The 17,900-nt window shown below is 47.6% G+C and overlaps 1 protein-coding gene across 2 annotated transcripts in view; it reads right to left on the bottom strand.

Annotated features, from left to right (window-relative positions):
• TMTC1 (transmembrane O-mannosyltransferase targeting cadherins 1) overlaps nt 1-14,549 on the bottom strand; it is a 147,000-nt gene extending 132,451 nt beyond the window's left edge. Inside the window, exons 1-2 of one of the 2 annotated variants that reach the window (XM_048934325.1) lie at nt 14,230-14,549; nt 547-724 (exon numbers count right to left, since the gene is read on the bottom strand). In XM_048934325.1, coding sequence (XP_048790282.1) covers nt 547-724; nt 14,230-14,549 — 498 coding nt within the window. Of the gene's footprint in view, nt 1-546; nt 725-10,779; nt 11,019-14,229 lie in introns of those variants that run through there. The other variant, XM_048934326.1, reaches the window with a different exon arrangement.
• Nucleotides 14,550-17,900: the final 3,351 nt, after the last annotated feature.

Raw genomic sequence — 17,900 nt, 5'->3', positions numbered from 1 at the left:
ATAGTATTTATGCCAACGCTTTTTCTGAGGAGGACATTCTTATTTTTTAATTCAAAGCAATACAAATTAATCCATGGGCCGTATGACCTCTATCCAAGTGATCTTGGTCCAAACACATACTGATGCTCCCTTCAGTGCTTCTCCCTTACACTGATGACTACAGAAGGCAAGTGAAGGCATGGAACAATGTCCCAGCAGGAAACAGCGGCCTCAATGAGGTCTTCGGTTATGGAAGGCTTGACATTTTCACAGAGTGACTGACTGCCCATTTACTGCTGAACTGGTGCTGAGGACCCTCACTGAGAATTGAACACCAGAACAGAAAGACAGCAAGTCTGAATGAGCGTCTTCCTTAAGAACTGCAAATTCTGTTAACTATGGTGTATTCTCATCTTTGATCTCCCAAAGCAAAGATCACAACCCCCTATGGCATATGACTCAGAAGTTTCTTACTAAATAAATAAATAGGGTGTACTTCTATTTTTAGATTCTTTGCCACCTTTTTTGTTTTGGTTTGTTTTTTTCTTTTTAGTGTCACATACTTACAGCCTCGGTGTGAATGGGATGCACAGCAAAGAACAGCGCTGTGACAAAAGCAAGTCGACAGTCCTTGAACACAGCTTTGTCACAAGTATACATCAGCACGAGAGTCACCAGACAGTGTAGAATTACATTCACTGCGTGGAAATACAAGGGGTTCATTCCAGCCAGCAAGATGTTTAACCTGAAATTAAAAACAAGAGCCATAACTAGGCTGGGGCAGCTTTGAGATAGCAGGACAACTTGCAAATGCACTAAATTATGCTTTCTGCCTGATTTGCAGTCTGCTAATGTAAGTGCTATTAAACTAATTAGTGAAAATTGCTCTGAACTTCTGGTTTATCTGATTAAAGAGAAAACCACTTCCCCAATTTTCCTCCTAAAATATGCAGTTGAATTTGGCAAGCTTCATAATATGGGGATGGGGGAGGACTACGCCCCTGCATTAAGATAAGTTTGCTACACTGAAGCAATAGATGTGCTTCCCAGCATCCACTAGCACAGTCCCACATCAGAAATACAGCACTTGCCTTGTTTCCATGCTTTACTGACAATTGGACTACACTGAGAAGCTGCTATAGTAGTCAGCATCATTTTTATGAGGACACTAATGTTTGGGACAAGTTAGCTCAGATCATCTTAGATAGAATGAGAGTTTGTTATTTGTGTCTCTCATGAAAGAAGCATATAACTAGCCGTTACGACATTTGTTTGACACAGTGTATTAATGCATTTTTCTGGTCATTGTTTTTTACAGTCAACTTGCTTAACAGCTGCTGACAGGATTTGCTTCACATGCAATTAAAGATAACTTGATTTTCCTTACAAGTAACTGCATCTGTATCTCATTTGAACAAATACACACACACAAAATGTCTGCATCCAGTGAGGTTTCTATATAAAAAACAAGGAATTTGGAAGTATTAATGTTAAGAATATTTAAAATAGAAAAGAAAAAAAGAAAAACAGACAACACTCAGTGAAAACCTGAATCAATCTAAGCATTTTAGGTTTAGCTACAGATGCCTACTCCTGTTGTTACTAGCAGCTATCGGGCATCTCATGACATCCATGATCCAATAACAACACTATCAAGCTGTTGCTACCATGCAGACACATTCCTTCTTTGTAAGTCAGAGGAGGTGTGGTATGCCTGTGAGGGACGGACAACACATGGCTTTTATAAATACTCTCTACATTCCTTCCTGAGAAGCAGCAGTGTGCTGCTATCTGTCCTGGGCTGCATTCTTGGGGTCAACTCTACTTTAATGCACCAGGCGACTAACTTGTGCATTTCCCTTCTGTTCTCCTTGGAGCGTTTGTGGAGGCAATAGCTGAAACCCACAGAGTTTGGGTAAAGTGGGATTTTACTAGGACGAGACCTTTCCCATTGAAGTACGGATTGATGCAACTACACCATGACAAGGCATGAGACCACATGATGCCCTATCCCAGGAGGTGCTCAAGGCCAGGTTGGATGGGGCCCTGAGCAACATGATCTAGCACTTGATCTAGCGGTTGGCAACCCCACCCGCAGCAGGGGGAGCTGGTACTTGATGATCCTTGAGTTCCATTACAATCCCTGCCATTCTATGGTACAGATACACATAAAGAGCAGGGTTGTCTTTTCTTTTTTCTTTTTTTTTTTTTTTCTTTCTTTTTTTTTCCCCAGCACTCCTGTTGCTACCACAGAGCTGCAGTAGACACCCCTTTCCCCTCATACTGTAAAATTATAGAATATCCAGAGTTGGAATGGGACCCACCAAGACCATCGAGTCCAACTCCTGGCTGCACATAGCACCACCCAAAGCCTATCACCAAGAACACAGTCCAAATAACCCTTGAACTCCAGCACTTGGGGCCGTGCCCACTGCCCTGGGCAGCCCGTTCCATGCCCACTGCCCTGTGCTGCAGACCCTGTCCCTGACCCCCAGCTGCCCTCCCCTGACAGCTCCATGCCGTTCCCTCGGCCCTGTCGCTGTCACACAGAGCAGAGCTCAGCGCTGCCCCTCCGCTCCCTGTGAGGAGCTGCAGCCGCCATCAGGCCTCCCCTCAGCTCCTCTGCTCTGCGCTGAGCAAAACCAGGGCCCTCAGCTGCTCCTCACAAACTTTGCCCCCCATCTTTGTAGCCTTCCTTTGGACACTCTCTCGCAGTTTTATGTCCTGCCTATATTGGGGCACCCCAAATGCACCCAGTGCTAAAGGTGAAGCCACACAGCACAGAGCAGAGTGGGACAAACCTCACCTAGTGGCAGCGCTGGCCCTGATGCAGCCCAAGGCTCAGTCGCCCTTTCTGGCTCCAGGGCGCTGCTGGCTCAGATTCAACTTGCAGCCAAGCAGAACCCTCAGGTCCCTCTCCTGGGGCTGCTCTCCAGCCTCTCATCCCTCCGTCTGTACATTGATCCAGGGTTGTCCCACCCCTGGTGCAGATTCCAGCACTTGCTCTTCTTCATGCAGATGGCAACCAACTTTGAATTTGTCAAGGTTTTGGGGCAATGCCTCTCCACAATTAAGGGAGTCAACACTTCGCCCAGTTCACATCATCCACAAATTTACTTAACATGGCTTCCAGATCTTTACTGGAGTAATGGATAAAATCATTAAAGAAAACCTGCTTCAAAATAGAGTCCTACAGAATCCCACTAGCGGCAAGGAGGGCAACTGTCAGGCCATAGCAACATGGTCCAGCACAGCCATGTTTCCAATGTCATGGGACATGCTGAGGATCACACCCACTATGGTACTGTGTTATAATGTCACGAGCCAGCTCCCTGCCAACCCTCATCAATACAGGGACCCTGACAACAGAACCCCAGTCAGTAACTGACTTGTGGCCATCTTCTGGGACAAGAAACACCTTACATAGACATTCTTTTCCTGCTTCCTCCACCAAAGAAGTTCAGGCTTCAGGGGAGCAGCAATGAACCCGAGCCAAAGCATGCTGATCCTCCTGAAGGCAATGTTGAGCCCATGGAGGTTGATCTGCCTGCAGAGGAAGAACCAATGGAAGTGAATCCATCTCCATCCAGGCAAGGCAAGCACTATAACATCATGCTTGCTAAGAGACATTGCCACATCCATTGGCAGCACACCAGGGGCTCTCGATTTCCATCCCGGTGTGGAAATGTCATCACCTGCCAGAGCGCCCCAGTTGCTGCTCCTTCACCTTTCCTTCCCTGTCCCCAGTCCTCATCCTTCCCCAAGCCCTCTCACCTCTTCTTCCCTTAGCTCTAAGGAAAAGGGAAGGACTTGAACTGGGACTGGTGTCCTCTGAGCTGCTGTGCTGAGCACCACAGGAGGAACCCATAGGATGGCCCTAAGCCCCCTGTGGCCTCCAGGTGGAGGAAGAGGGCCGGATTGGTACTGGTGTCCACTGAACTGCTGCACTGGGACAACAGAAGGAGTCCAGCAGATGGTTCACAGCTCCCTGTAGCCTCCAAGCAAGCCCTAAGGAAGAGGGCAGGATTGAAAATGGTATCCTCTGAGCTGCTGCATGGGAACTACAGAAATCCTGACTTTCCTGCACCCTCCAAGCAAGCCCTGAGGAAGAGAGCCTTAGTGAGACTGGCATCCACTGAGCTGCTGTGCTGGGACAACAGGAGGAGTGCAGCCAATGGCCCCAAGCTCCCTGCAGCCTCCAGGCAAGCCCTAAGGAAGAGAGCAGGATTGAGACTGGTGTCCACTGAGCTGCTCTGTGGACAGCCCCAAGCGACTTGCAGTCTCCAGGCAGTGTCATGGAAGCTACAGACACAGCTGTTTCTTTGGAGATGCAGAGTACTTTGGTTTGGTCAGCAAGAATTGCTGAAATTCAGCATGAAGGTTCATTCCAGTTGTCCAATTGGACTTCTTTCAAGACAGGACAATAATCAGTTCAAAAGGATAATACAGTTTCAAATGACAATAATAATAATAGAAAAAGTAAAGCCAATTAAGTGTCTCTTCATTTCTGGTACTTCAGAGTCTGCCTCTGGACTCCTGTGTCTCCTCCTGTTCTCCCTAATGCAGAGAAGCTGGGGAGGGGCCCAGGCACACAGCAACCTGGAGCAGGCTGCAGGCACTGCTTTCACTCAGTGCTGGGCACAGAAGACAGAGGAGAAATGGAGGGCAGCGAGGGTGTCCCCTCCTCTCACTGCAGCGTGGCACCGAGCAATGGGAAAGGCCTCAGCAGCTCCTGGCACCCAGCAGTTGGTACAGGGGGCAGTGGTTGGCCAGAACAAAGATGGCAACAAACAGAAGCAAGAGACACCCAGGCAGAGTTTCAGCTGCAAATACACTGCAGCCATGTGAACCCACCACCAGCCTGCCCAGAGAGAAATGGAGGCAGCAACCTAAGCAACACTCCCACCCGTACACCTGCAGATGTGCACGATGGCAGGGACCACCTTCAGGACCAGTTCTTCAGACCCTCAAATTATTGCTGGCTGTAAATCAGCACGGTGGACCACAGCTCCCCTTAAAAACAATGTCAAATTGTGCCTTCCCCAGAAATACAATTGCCAAAGCAGATGAGGGCAGGTGAGGACAGTGAAGACAAGTGAGTCTGGTTATCAGGCAATATGGACAAACCCCATACCAAAAATGAAAGATTCCTGCTTATTTAGCTCTAGCTGTCACTGTCCCTGTTTGCAGGGGAGTAGGACTAGATGACCTTTAATTGTCCCTTCCTATTCAAACAATTTCTATGATTTATTTGGCCAACATGCAAGGACCAGTTACGAAAAGGCACAATATCCAACAGCGCTCTTGGAAAATCTCTCACTAGCCTGCATGGAAGTTGCTTGACCATTTCTCCTGTCCTGTAAAGCAATTCTATTGGCAAGAGAGGTAAAACCTCACCATGGACAATTCTTCCCTCCCTATCATATCCCCTACCCCAACGTCAGGGATGCTCTTTACACCTACCTCTTTTGAGGGCACACAGCACGAATAAAAACTGAAAAGTAAGTTAGCTGAAAATTACCTGATCTAAGTTCTTGAAAGCAGTTATGTGAAAGCATCAGCCTCACATCTTGGTTATTCCCTTGCATATTCTTTACTAAAGAATTAAAAAACAGAACAAAACAAAAACATAGAAGCAGAACAAAGCACAAACATAATGGCACCATGCTATTCAATTAAGCCTGTGATTAAGCAGCAAAATCTGGGTGCAAGCATGCCTCGGATGTTTTGAATGCCATCTTAGGTGGCCCATGAACATCAAATGCAATTGTGCGCAGGTACTATATTCAGACCAGTGTTTTGGTTACAAAGCTCTTTGTCATAAGAAATTAGGCCACGTGGCAATAAAGGAAACATTCTTTTGTCCCTAAACAATCACAGCAGAATGATTTTGAAACGTTAGCAGGAGCTGACTTCATTGCACATCAAATGAGTGAGCAGATTTGGGGCTCCACACAGCTCTAATCCAAGCCACAAAAACTTTGTAAAGTTGCCCTGCACACTCACCAGGTTGCAGGGAAAATGGCAGCCTACTACAGAAAGCCAAGTTTCTCCCACTGCAGAGCAATTCCCGGGCAAGGGAATGGGAGGGGATGGCCCTTATACTTCCATATTTAAGCCTGCACACACAAAAAGTTGTATATACATTTTTTAATTTTTAAACTTGCCAGCCCCAAACTCACCAATATTACTATTATTTCTAACTTGCAGCATTGAAAAGGCTGAAAGATGTGCATGAAGACCACATCTGCCTCAGCTGAATTGTTAAGATATATGCTACAGCGTTCATAGAGCACATAGCTGGGAGACCAGATGAGCTGGCCTAACTTTGTGAGCTGACTGCTTCTATCAGGCCACAAAGGTATTTGCAAATAGGACTACAAAGATGCAGGGCTGAGTAAAGCAAGTGAACACACTTGAAAAGGGAAACACCACCGTCTCATCCAAGGAGGTCTTTCCTAAAGGGAACTCCCCATGAAACACTTATGGAAGAAGAAATTGGCACTGCCTCAGCATCTCTGCTGGAAGAGTTCCTGCGGGCAAAGAGTGTGCTAATCCTTCTGAGAAGTGGTGAAAGGCAGTTCAAACGCAAAGGCCCTCAAAAGGCCAAGGGGGACTGAATGAAAAAGAAGCACGTGTGCCAAGGAAGCCAGATGACATTCTCAGGTATTTTCTAATATAGCATCAACCAAGACATCACCAAGAGAAAAATCCACTACAAAATTCCCAGTGCTACTCCTCACCCAGACCACACTGGCGTGTATTTGAGCAAAGACCATAGTCCCAACATCTTGTGTGTCCAAGTGTTCCAGCATATGTGGGCTGGTTCTAGCACAGCCAGCCTTGCAACCAATGGCAGCTTTTTCTTTCCTCCTGTGTCTGCTTCAGGAAAAGGATCTACAGAGCTGTGCTCTCAGAAAGAGGCTTCCACAGGCACTGCTCATTAAAGGTTCACTGCCTGCCATGCTGCACTCCAGCCAAGGCACATATTTGTACCCTACAGAAGTCAGCAGGGACACTTCTCCTTGGGAAAGCAATTCACACTTGATCGTCACTGGTGAAAATGCATAGCTAATGGTGGTAACTATGTTGAAAAATAGCACTTTGTAGCTGAGAATTTGCTCTATCAAATAGTGTAATTGTGTTCCGTGTAGCTGTTGGGAGTTTCTGTGGAAATAAGTAAGAGGCATTACTTTCAGAGCAACCTATGTAGATAATTGCCTTGGGCTGTAATATAGCACTTTTTATCCTCTTGCACAAACAAAGACTCATTCAACCTTTTTAAGACTGCTTATGATTTAATAATACTGTAAACCATAATTGGAGAGTTTCTCTTTTTATAGACTCCGTTATTATCCCCGAGCAGCTCTTGTTTAGTTTAAACTGTTTTATTATTTTCAACAGACTAACAAAAACCACAACATGTTATGAAATAGAAATGCACAGAATAATAATGGTAATTTGTTATAGCAAATAACACTTAATGGAAATCCTCAGAGCATCCCACACCTCATAAAAACCTCACAGTTTCTACAGAAGAAGGCTCACATGCAGATTTGTGAGTTAATCTAGCAGACAAGAATGGATGAAGTTTCTCATGATCTTCCTTTCCTTTTAGATTTGTGTGATGTATATAACAAACTTCATGTAAACTAATTCACGATTTTAGAGTGAAGTATCATAATCACCAGGGATGCATCTACAGCATGCCAGGAGAATGAGCATCTGTACTCCAAAAACAGCACAGCTGCATCAGTGGCAACAGTGGCTGAAGTCCTGTGTGGAAACAGCTCAAAGATTAAGAAATACCTGCAGCAGTGAAAAAAAGAACATCAGTTCCATTTGCAGCAGCATTCATAGGACAGTCAGCACAAGTGCAGCAGAATTCCCTGGCACAGCAGTACTTTGTGCTGGTAAACTTTCACAGCACAGTACAATGCCTTGGAATTAAATAGGCAATAAGGCTTACATGTCTTTCCTTTATTTTTTTTTTCTATAAAAGGATGGGTGAAAAGACAAAGACATATCAATTCCCAAGTGAGATCAGTTTCCTTAGAGCAAAGCCACCACTTACAAGAGGGTTGGGTAAATGCTGGCATTCAAAGCAGGTTATTGCTTTCTAGCAGGGTTAGCAAAAGAAAACAGGAATCACAGTCAGACTGAGAAGCAACAGCACCTTGGCAGCGGCAAATACACTAAGCAAAAATTCCTAGTGCTACACTAGAAAGTGTGGTTTGGCAGTCATTCCTATGCTAAGAATACTGAATATACCATTCACCTAGCTTTACATTTATTTCCACAAACAGTCAAGGAAAAAACCAGTCTGGCAATTTACAGACTGACAAGATGTTGTTTTATCAAGATTTTGAACAAATGAGTGCTTGTCTTAAAAGCTGTCCTTCACCATCATATCTGCAACGGCAATACACAGAAAGAAATGAACATCTCACAAAACTCTTCACCACCCCATACCAGGTAGAGTGCAGTATGCACAGCAGTTTGCAATGCTGGCACATCCATGCTGTTTTGCAAAAGTATAGCAAGAGAGTAACATGCATTCCAGGGATTGATAGTGATGGGGATGAATAACTTGGATGTTTTAACACCAGCAGTCCCCTTCCAAGTACCATAAGGATAAAAGACAAGGTATGCCAGAACAAAGTTAGGACAGACAGGACATCAAGAAGAGAGAACGGCACTAATGGAAACCTAGTCTGAAATTATGAGCACATTTCAAATGCAATGCAAAAGTTTTTCCATCAGACTTGAAGCAAGTTTGGTAATCTTTCAGCTCAAACTGCAGACCACAGGAGATGCCACTCAAATTTATGCTGAACAGAACAGAAAACCAAGTTTAACATATAAAAACAGAGCAACACTCTTTTCTTTTAACTCTGAGAGACAATACATGAGAAAGCCCAGGAAAGAAGTCAAAAACACAGCAAGCAAACGCTGAGAAATGCCCTCAGCTAACCAGCAGCAGCCAGAGCTCTTCATTTTTGTGGACTCTAAACAGCACTGACAGCATGCTCCTGTGAGGGTGAAGGCAGGTTCAGAGCTGAGCCTTTTAGGTAAAAGGAGATAAAAGAAAATTAAGAGTGACATTGGTGCAAAAAAGAATAGGAATCGGTAGGTGTCATACAGGCAAAACAGCAATAACAAAAGCAGCGAACACAGACGTGGCTGCATTCACCTCAGCCACATCTTTGCGCAGAACCTGCCCAGGCCTTTTTGGGAATGCTTCCCCTTAACATAAAAGCCTTTTCAACTCGAGAGAAACAAGCTTTGTTACAAGTTTTAGCTACAGAGAAGATTTTGCAACCAGACAGGAATCAAATACATTTCATGCACAGTTTCCACAGCTCCCCATGCACATGAGGGCAGATTCCCACTTTCACCCTGACCACTGGCTCAGCAGAATGCAGGCACCCATGAGCTTTGGCACCCATAAGGCTGCAAAACCAAAGGCTCCAGCAGCACCCTACAGCTCCCAGCCTTCCTACTGTCCTGCAGGCTTTAAGGCACTCCCTAAGCACTAGGCTTCATCAGCAGCCACCTGGCCTCATCCTGTGAAGTCCAAGCAACCCTGCCAGCTCCACTCCCCCAGGGGGGCACAGCCTGCTCCTACAACTAAAAGAAAAAAAAAAAAACAAACTCGGACACGTTGCTACATTCCCTGTTTGGTTCCAGATCACTCCTTCTATTTCTAAATAGTAATTACACTCAATGTGGTGGGCAGAAAGAAAAAGTCTTCCCTAAATCAGCTTCATATGAGCAACTCCAGAGCTGGAAAAAAGACAAGCTTTGCAGCACACACACACCCTCCCCCAAATCTAAAATGGCAGCCACGTGGTCCCACCTTGGTCAGAATCAAGGCACACACATCTAGAAATGTACCCATATACTGCAACTACAACACAGCTGGTCTAATACAAGCACTGCCACTTCTCAGGAACCTCACCTCCCTTGCAGCTTTAGCCCACTGTGGCTACACCAGTGCTGTACTGATTTCATGGCACGCATCACAGCATCAGTATATGGAGAATGACTGCCATAGTGAGGGTAGAAATGCTAGACCAAGGTTCATAGGAGAAATACTGACATAATCTTAAGCATTGTGATATTGCCTTAATACAGATACACGGAGGGAAGAAAATACTTGTGCGGTGCATATGTAACCTGACACATTATAACTCGCTGTCTTACCCTGTGATGTCAAAACGTAATAAACCATTAAGGAAGAACAAATAAAATTTCTTTTTTTCTTCCCTGGTTGTTTTTTCTAAGCTGCCTGTCCTTGAAATTCACACCACGGATACAGCTGAAAAAACAGAAGGATCAGCTGTATGCAACTAGATAGATCAGAAGGTTGGCAGTGACTTATTGAATTAATTCTCCTTTTGGCTCTGTATTTATGTCTAACTCAAGCTCACAATCATTTCAGGGTTTGATCTAGAGCCATTGGTAGTCTCATACTAGGCTCACAGTGCCTGCACCATGTGAACTGTAGCTGAAGGATCCCATTTTTTCCCAAGGCATTCATGCTACCCAAGCTACCACCGACCAGCAGCCTCTGCAGGCAGAGCCATCCATTCTGCTGTCAGCAAGTGAGCATGGGACGGTTCTTCTTTTTTTCCCTATTTTTACTGTCAGAGGACTAGTGAGACAGCTTGACCTTCCAGCTGTGGTGCCTATGTCTTTTCCAGTGGGACAACTGAGTTCCTCTCAATGACTTATCTCTCACAGCTCCTCTTTCCAGACCCAAACAGCCCAAGCAGCAGCTGTAGGAAGCACTCTTACCCACTCATGGATCCAAGTTCATTTCCAGTGAACTGCGACATCCATCTCCTTCAAGGAAGACCAGATATCATCCACAGTCCTCCAGCCAGCTTCATCTTCCTGAGTCTCTGCAACAGCTAAATGACTGTAACCAGCCAGTATCTTCTCTGCCAGTCTTTTGCCTCCTGTGAGCTGTTATTCATGGGCTTGTGGCACCTCCCTCACTGACACCTGTTTTCTGCTCCTCATCAAAGAGACCAAATGGGCTTCCTTCTCCTGGGCCTTTGCTCAGACACCTGGAGAACTAGGGGGCTGATGTGATTGAGTCTTTAAATTTTGGCATTTGGGTTTAAAAGAAAAAAATAAATATTTGTTCTTGTCATCTCCTTCTACCACACACCTTGAGGCAAAGTCTACCATGTTGCTGACTACAACAAACTACCACTTAGGTTTTCATTGCAGAAACACCCATCTAAACAGAGATTAGAAAAGCAAGAAGAGAGAGGAGAGGTGGTACTGAGGATTTCACCTTCTGCTCCAACAGTTGAGAAATACTCTGCAAAATCACTAGAGCCAAGAAATAATGTCAGTGCTAGAGAGGGAAAAATGTCTCACCAAACTTCTGTTAGCAGAGACAAGGTACAAGACAGAAAACACTCAGTTTCAGTATAAAGTCCTGAATGAATTATAGAGCTGGCAGTTCTTCTGTTCCTCCCCTTCACCTTAACATTTTATGTGGAAGGCACCAAGAAATTGAATATTGACAAAAAGTGACCTTCTTTAAAAATAAGTATATTGAATTACATCTTGGAGAAGAAAGCATCAAGTTTTCCTGAGGACTAAACAAAATCACTGCCTATCATGTCATCTCCTTTGCAGATGCTAGTCCTGTCACCCAACAGGTATCCAAGCACAGCAGGGATGTCTCTGAACCAACCAGTTTCAATGCTTCTTTCCTTTACTGAAGTCAGAAGAAAAGGTGAGAGAAGTTCAAAGACACAAAGTAAACAATATTTAATTCAACAGTTCACATGCAGGCTTTTTCTCCCTCTGATGTTAACCCACATGCAGACAAAAAGAAAACGTAGCAGATCTGTGAAATGTTAAGTTTTGCTGAGTGATTCTAGTAGCACAGGCCACTCATATTTTCCTCCCATCATTCATTCTGACAGACCCAGTGCGAATAGCGCCAAATAGTTGAGCTCTTTTCACTGTTTGGCTCTAGAGCGTTAATCTGCTAGAATTAGGACTGTCATTTAGGATTTCCAATAAGTGAGGGATGCTGAGCCACCGTTACAAGATTTCAGCAGTGTTTAGTCAAGATTTTTTTTTTTGACAGAGCAGTGATAAATTCTTTTAATTGAGATCGTTTCAAGAATATGTAGCATACATGAAAGATGTGCTCCATTAAATGACAAGTCCACGGGCATCACGAGTCCTTTCACTTTCGCAGCCTCAAAGGACAGAAAAGAGATGGAGACAAAGTATCTGTGTACTGAGGATCTGTAGATAGGCAAGTCTTCCAGGTGAAAATGACCACAGGAAGGTGCAAAGAATCATGCTGCCATTCATTTCAATTTTGTTAAAAGACCATTCCTGTTGAGCATTTAACAACCAGTGGGGTAGAGTCTTTCTCCTCCTGCAGGAGAACAGAGTAAAACCAGCAAAGTGGTGCCAGGCAGGACATCAGAGCAAGCAGCATGCAGCTCAGCCACAGTTCAGCATCATCTGGCAGAACGCTCTCACTGCATCCTGCTTGGGAGCACTGGGTACAGAGGATCCATTCCAACACAGATCTTAACATCTGCCTCTGGCACCCTACTTGAGAGGCAGGGAGTGAGAAGAATGAGGAAAGGCAGAGGGCTGGAAGGGTATTTGGGACACTGGAAATAGCCTTCCTCTGCAGCCAGGAAAGATAAATGATCCCCTCCTTATTCTAAATGCAGTGCCAACCAGTGAACAAATGACTGTGCCTGTGACCCTAGGCTTTGGCTGTATGGTTATTATACGCACTTGAAAATGAAGTCTTGCTCAGAAAGTCTATCTTACTGGTTTCCAAAAAGGAGTAGATGGGACAGTGTTTCGTTCTTATTTTCCCCTTTTCCTCTTTCTTTCTTCAAACAGCAAAGGGTAAACCAGTTCCGTCAAGATATATAAATGTGATCTAAAGCATTCAGTTTCCATTCCATTATTAAAGTTTAAGACTCTGTTAATTAGCATAATTTGACCTCAACTCCACAACCTGATCTACACAGCCAAGGCCAGCAGCCGAGTCCAGCAGCGTAGCCGCATTGTGATGTATGGAGGCTCGCTCACCTCTTGAATTACCCACTGATGTGCTGTGGGAGTAATGGATCCACCGGAGGGCTCCCCAGCCGTGCAACAGTTTGGCTGAGCACCTAACGGAGGAGGCAGGCCATGTGCACTGAGCTGGCTCTGCCCGGGGCAGCCTGCTACCCCTTCGTTCTCTGCGGAAACCTGCTTAGAACTGCCTCAAGAACACATACAGTCTGTCCTGAACAACTCAGCTCGTGGGCATCTGCACTATTCAGTTTTGCGCATGGGGGATGTTCCACCCAGCCACGGTTCCCAAATAGCTGGTACCGACTGCTCTCAGCTCTAAGCTTGTCCTTACGGCACAAGGATGCTGGATTTCCCCTAACTGTTCTTGCCTTCCAGAAAGGCTCTATTTTCTGAGAGTTCGTGAGATGTTATTTATAAATACCAGGTATTTGAATGGACAGTTACTCAGCAGGTCCTAACCACCACCTCCTCCCGGCACACTTCGTGCTGCCTATAGAGTTTGTTCCTTAGGACCGCCTGAGGTTCGCAATGCACAGAGTCGGACTGCTGATCACCGGGAGCCCCGTGCTCGGCATCATCCGCTACATCAGCTCTTCCGCGCAGCTCCCCGCTAGCACTCAAACATTTTTAAATACTAAAACGGAGTAAACATTCACCATCATTTGTGTTACGTCAGAACACGGCAAACAGAGAACAAGCTAACGCCAAAGCTGACGAAACGACTGACTGGTGACCGCGCCGAGCTGCTACACGTTCTCCTCTGAGAGGAGGAGGAGGTGGAGAGGATCTCGTTCTTCCTTCTGGGATTAGCGAAAGAACCGTCAATTCTGTGCTGCTCCCCGACCTCTCTTTCCCTCCCCGTAGAGCCCGGACTCCGGTCGGGGACCGCGCGGGGACCGCGAAGAGCGCGGCGGCCGCGGTGCCACGGCTCCGCTTCGGAACGGCACAACTTCCCGGCACGCTCACCCAACCGCGGAGCGAAGTACTGGGGATAAAGCAGAGGGCTGAGCGGCAGGAAGAACTTCGGGGGAAGTCGCTCTGCGCACCTCTCACTCGGAGGCGCTTCCCCGAGCGCCCCGTCCCCCCCGGCCGCCCGCAGACACCTGTTCGCGCACCGTCGGGGCCGGGGCGCACCCGCGGCATCATCACCCGGCCCCGGGCACTTACTTGAAGGTGAGGACGCAGAGGGGCCGGTAGGACTTGTGGCTGGTGTTCTCCGCCATCCGCTTGCCCCAGAAGTCGTTGGAGAAAGCGGCGGCCACGGGAGCGGCCGCCCGCACGTCGGGGTTGTTGACGATGGCCCAGACGTCGTCGTGCACGAACTCTCCCCGCAGCGAGTTGCCGTAGCACAGTGCGCACAACCCCGCCAGCACCGCCGCCGCCGCCGCCCCGCCGCACCGCCCCGGCGGCGGCACCGAGGGGCGCGGGGCCGGCGGCGGCGCGGCTCGGTCCCGGCTGCGGTTTCCCAGCGCCGAGCCCGTCACCATGGCGCGGGACCTTGCGCGGGGAGCCGCGCTGCGAGCCCCGGCTCCGCCGCCCGCATGCTGCGGGGCGGGCAGCGGCACCGGCGGCGCCGGCGGCGGCCACTCGCGCTCTGCCGGGGCGCAGCCTGCCCGGCTGCAAATAAACAGCGGCCGCCTCCCCGCGCCATCCCTCCTCCTCTCCTCCTCCTCCTCCTCTCCTCCTCCTCCTCCTCCTCCCCCTCCCTACCCCCCTGCACGCATGCTCCTTGCCGCGCTGTCACCTCCGCCCGCCGCGGGGGAGGCTCGGCCCGGGCGGGGCGCGGAGCTCCGGGCGGAGCGGTGCGGCGGTGGCATCGGTCCCTGGGCCGCGTTCAGCCGGAGAGCCCACCCGGGCACCGCAACCACGCTGTGCCGAGCAGCCTCTGCGGGACGGGAGGCGTTGCGGTGCCACGGGGGTTGTTTTCCCTATTCTGATCAAGCTGCCCCTCTTCCAAAATTTCCATCAAAGCGTCACCGTGGTGGCTTTGCTGTAGGAGCCCGTCCCGCCCAACCCGACCCACTCGTGGCCTATCGATAACTCCCGTTCACTCACAAAAAGAACTAGTGCTGCTTGGCAAAGAGCTTGGAGTAAGTAGGGTGAACGGACATGAAGAAAGGTTGAGGGAACTGGGCTTGTTTAGCTTGAAGAAGAAAAAGCTCCGGGGACACCTCACTGTGGCCTTCCAGTACGTGAAGGAAGCATATAAACAGGAGGGGGAATGGCTGTTTACATGGGTGGATAGTGATAGGACAAGGGGGCATGGTCTTAAACTGAGACAGGGGAGGTTTAGGTTAGATATTAGGAGGCAGTTTTTCACACAGAGGGTGGTGACACACTGGAACAGGTTGCCCAAGGAGGCTGTGGATGCCCCATCCCTGGAGGCATTCAAGGCCAGGCTGCAAGTGGCTCTGGGCAGCCTGGTCTGGTGGTTGGCGATCCTGCACACAGCAGGGGGTTGAAACTGGATGATCGTTGTGGTCCTTTTCAACCCAGGCCATTTGATGATTCTATGATTCTGACATCCTGGGCACATCCCGAATTTCTCCCTGAATTAAGTCACGCTGCATAGAGTTTGCCACTGCCTCGTGTATGCGTGGGAAAAGGGTGCAGCAGAAGTAGTGGAGGGTTCTTGCAAGCTGTCCAGGGCCAGCCCGCTCCACGAATGCTTTTACCCTCAGGATATTTTAGCACTTTGGGGGTTTTCCAAGTACAACAAAAAGAAAACAGGCTTTTCAGCTGGGCTTCTGTAATAGCTACAGATAGCACTTGGCTCCAACCAGGACAGCCAGGACAGAAGGAAACCCTGGCAGGAGTGGGGCTGTGAGTCAAACTTTCCCCTCAAGAGGCTGATGTGACCTTAGTGGAGCTCTTCCCAGGGCTTGTCCCTGTCGGGATACCACTTACTGTGCTGGGCTGCTGTTCTGCTGCTGACTTCCCAGCACTCCTGTGAGTGTGGGCACACAAAGCCAGGCTCCAGCACCTTGAGTTTGTATGGGAACCTGGAGTTTACACAGGAGAAAGCCTCCTATGTACTTTCTTACTTGTTCTATGCACTCATCAAAATGTCATACAGACAGTGTGGTTAACATAGATTTGTTGAGCTTCCTTCGTGGGGAGGTAACACTGCTACCATTTCTCCACGCTGCATGAAAAGATCCTTCCAATATTCACTTTCTTCTCTCAAGAAAATATTTGTAAGATAGACAAATAATGCTCAAGTCAACCATGAAGGAAGAGCTCCTTTCACCAAGAGAATACAGTCTGCTGAAATCACAGAACCATGGAACGGGTTGTGCTGGAAGGGACCTCGAAGCCCATCCAGCCCCAACTCCTGCCATGGGCAGGGCTGCCACCCAGCAGCTCAGGCTGCCCAAGGCCCCATCCAAGCTGGCCCTGGGTGCCTCCAGGGATGGGGCACTGCAGCTTCTATGGGCAGCCCATGCCTTCCAACCCCAACCACTCTATGGTTCTATAGCTCTATGATCATAGATCTCCTGCTCCCATGGGCCTTGGGCTTTTACCTAACGCAGCCGTGTCATCACTCCTCAAATGTAAAGCCAAACTGCTTCTCAGAAGAGAATATCTGAGCTGTAGGATCATGTGTGTAGCTGAGCACTCCACTCACTGAGCACTTTTTGGCTGTTTGCTTGTATTTGAATCACAAGTTTTGTGCCAGCGGTATAAAAAGATTGTTAACAAATGGCCGTTAAAACTGAAGACCTTGAAACCAATTACACACAACGCTCAAAAAACTCGCTCTGCTAATTGAGCGGAGCTCATTACTTGTGAAGTAGGGAGGCTCAGCCTCCACTCACAGTGGAACATACGGCAGGGTACGCACGCAGCAGGCACATCTGAACTGTTACACATCAAAGGGCCGAGCGCCGATTGATCTGTTACTGTCTGAGGATGGCAACAGCTCAAAGGCACAGAGAAACTGCAAAAGTTTTAAGTTTAAAGCTTAAGCGCGGACTTCTGAAGAGTTCAGCTTTGCACTGACTGATTAGAGTATAAGAATGCAGTAAATACAATTTAAAAGTTAAATTACCATCTGGTCCCAGCTAGAGGTAGATTTCAGAAGTAGCACAAGTAAATAGTTTCTTGCTCTCTGAACAAATAATTTTACATTTCAACTAAGCCATTTGGTAACTGGTACAATTGATTTCTGCTTGTAGTCAGTTACTGAACGGTTTTGCAATTGATTTCAATAGCCCCAGGATGAAACTCTATCTGCCATGCATACAATGTTTGGTTGGTACAGATTGCATTCATACCGTTAAAAGCAAAAAAAAGCCAAAAGAAAAAAGTCCGAGGCAGCCACCGTGTTCTGTCAGCTATGAAAGGAAATTGCCATCTTGCATTCAAGAACTGTGTGGATGTGGCACTGAGGGACGTGGTCAGCGGGCATGGTGGTGGTGGGCTGACGGTTGGACTGGGTGATCTTAGCGGTCTTTTCTGACCTCAGTGATTCTGTGAGTGCTGCAAAACCTGGAGCTGAGTTTGGCATTAAGGCATTGTGCTGGAGGAGCTGTGGTGAGGCAGCTATCTGCACAACCCAGAGCCCCTCACTCTGTGCAGTCGAATAGGATTGGGGCTTTGGAGTTACTGGGAGCACTGCAACAAACACAAAACAGAATGCTTTGCTGGGCTGATCTAGAGCAATCCTGTTGATGATCTGTTTTGCTCATTGCCATACTGATTTGCCTCTAGGTCAGTATAGGCTGCAGGAAGTTTGTCTTGGCAGAGTCTTCCTAAAGCCCAGTGGAAGTTCTCAAGTTTTTGCTTTCACTTTCAACTGCGGCTATGAGCCAGAAGAATCACAAACAGGAGAGGAA

This window comes from Lagopus muta, chromosome 1 (genome assembly GCF_023343835.1).
Source record: "Lagopus muta isolate bLagMut1 chromosome 1, bLagMut1 primary, whole genome shotgun sequence".
NCBI classification, from domain to species: Eukaryota; Metazoa; Chordata; class Aves; order Galliformes; family Phasianidae; genus Lagopus; species Lagopus muta.
The sequence above is the reverse complement of the archived record's forward strand: the minus strand, read 5'-3'. Positions and strand labels throughout refer to the sequence as shown.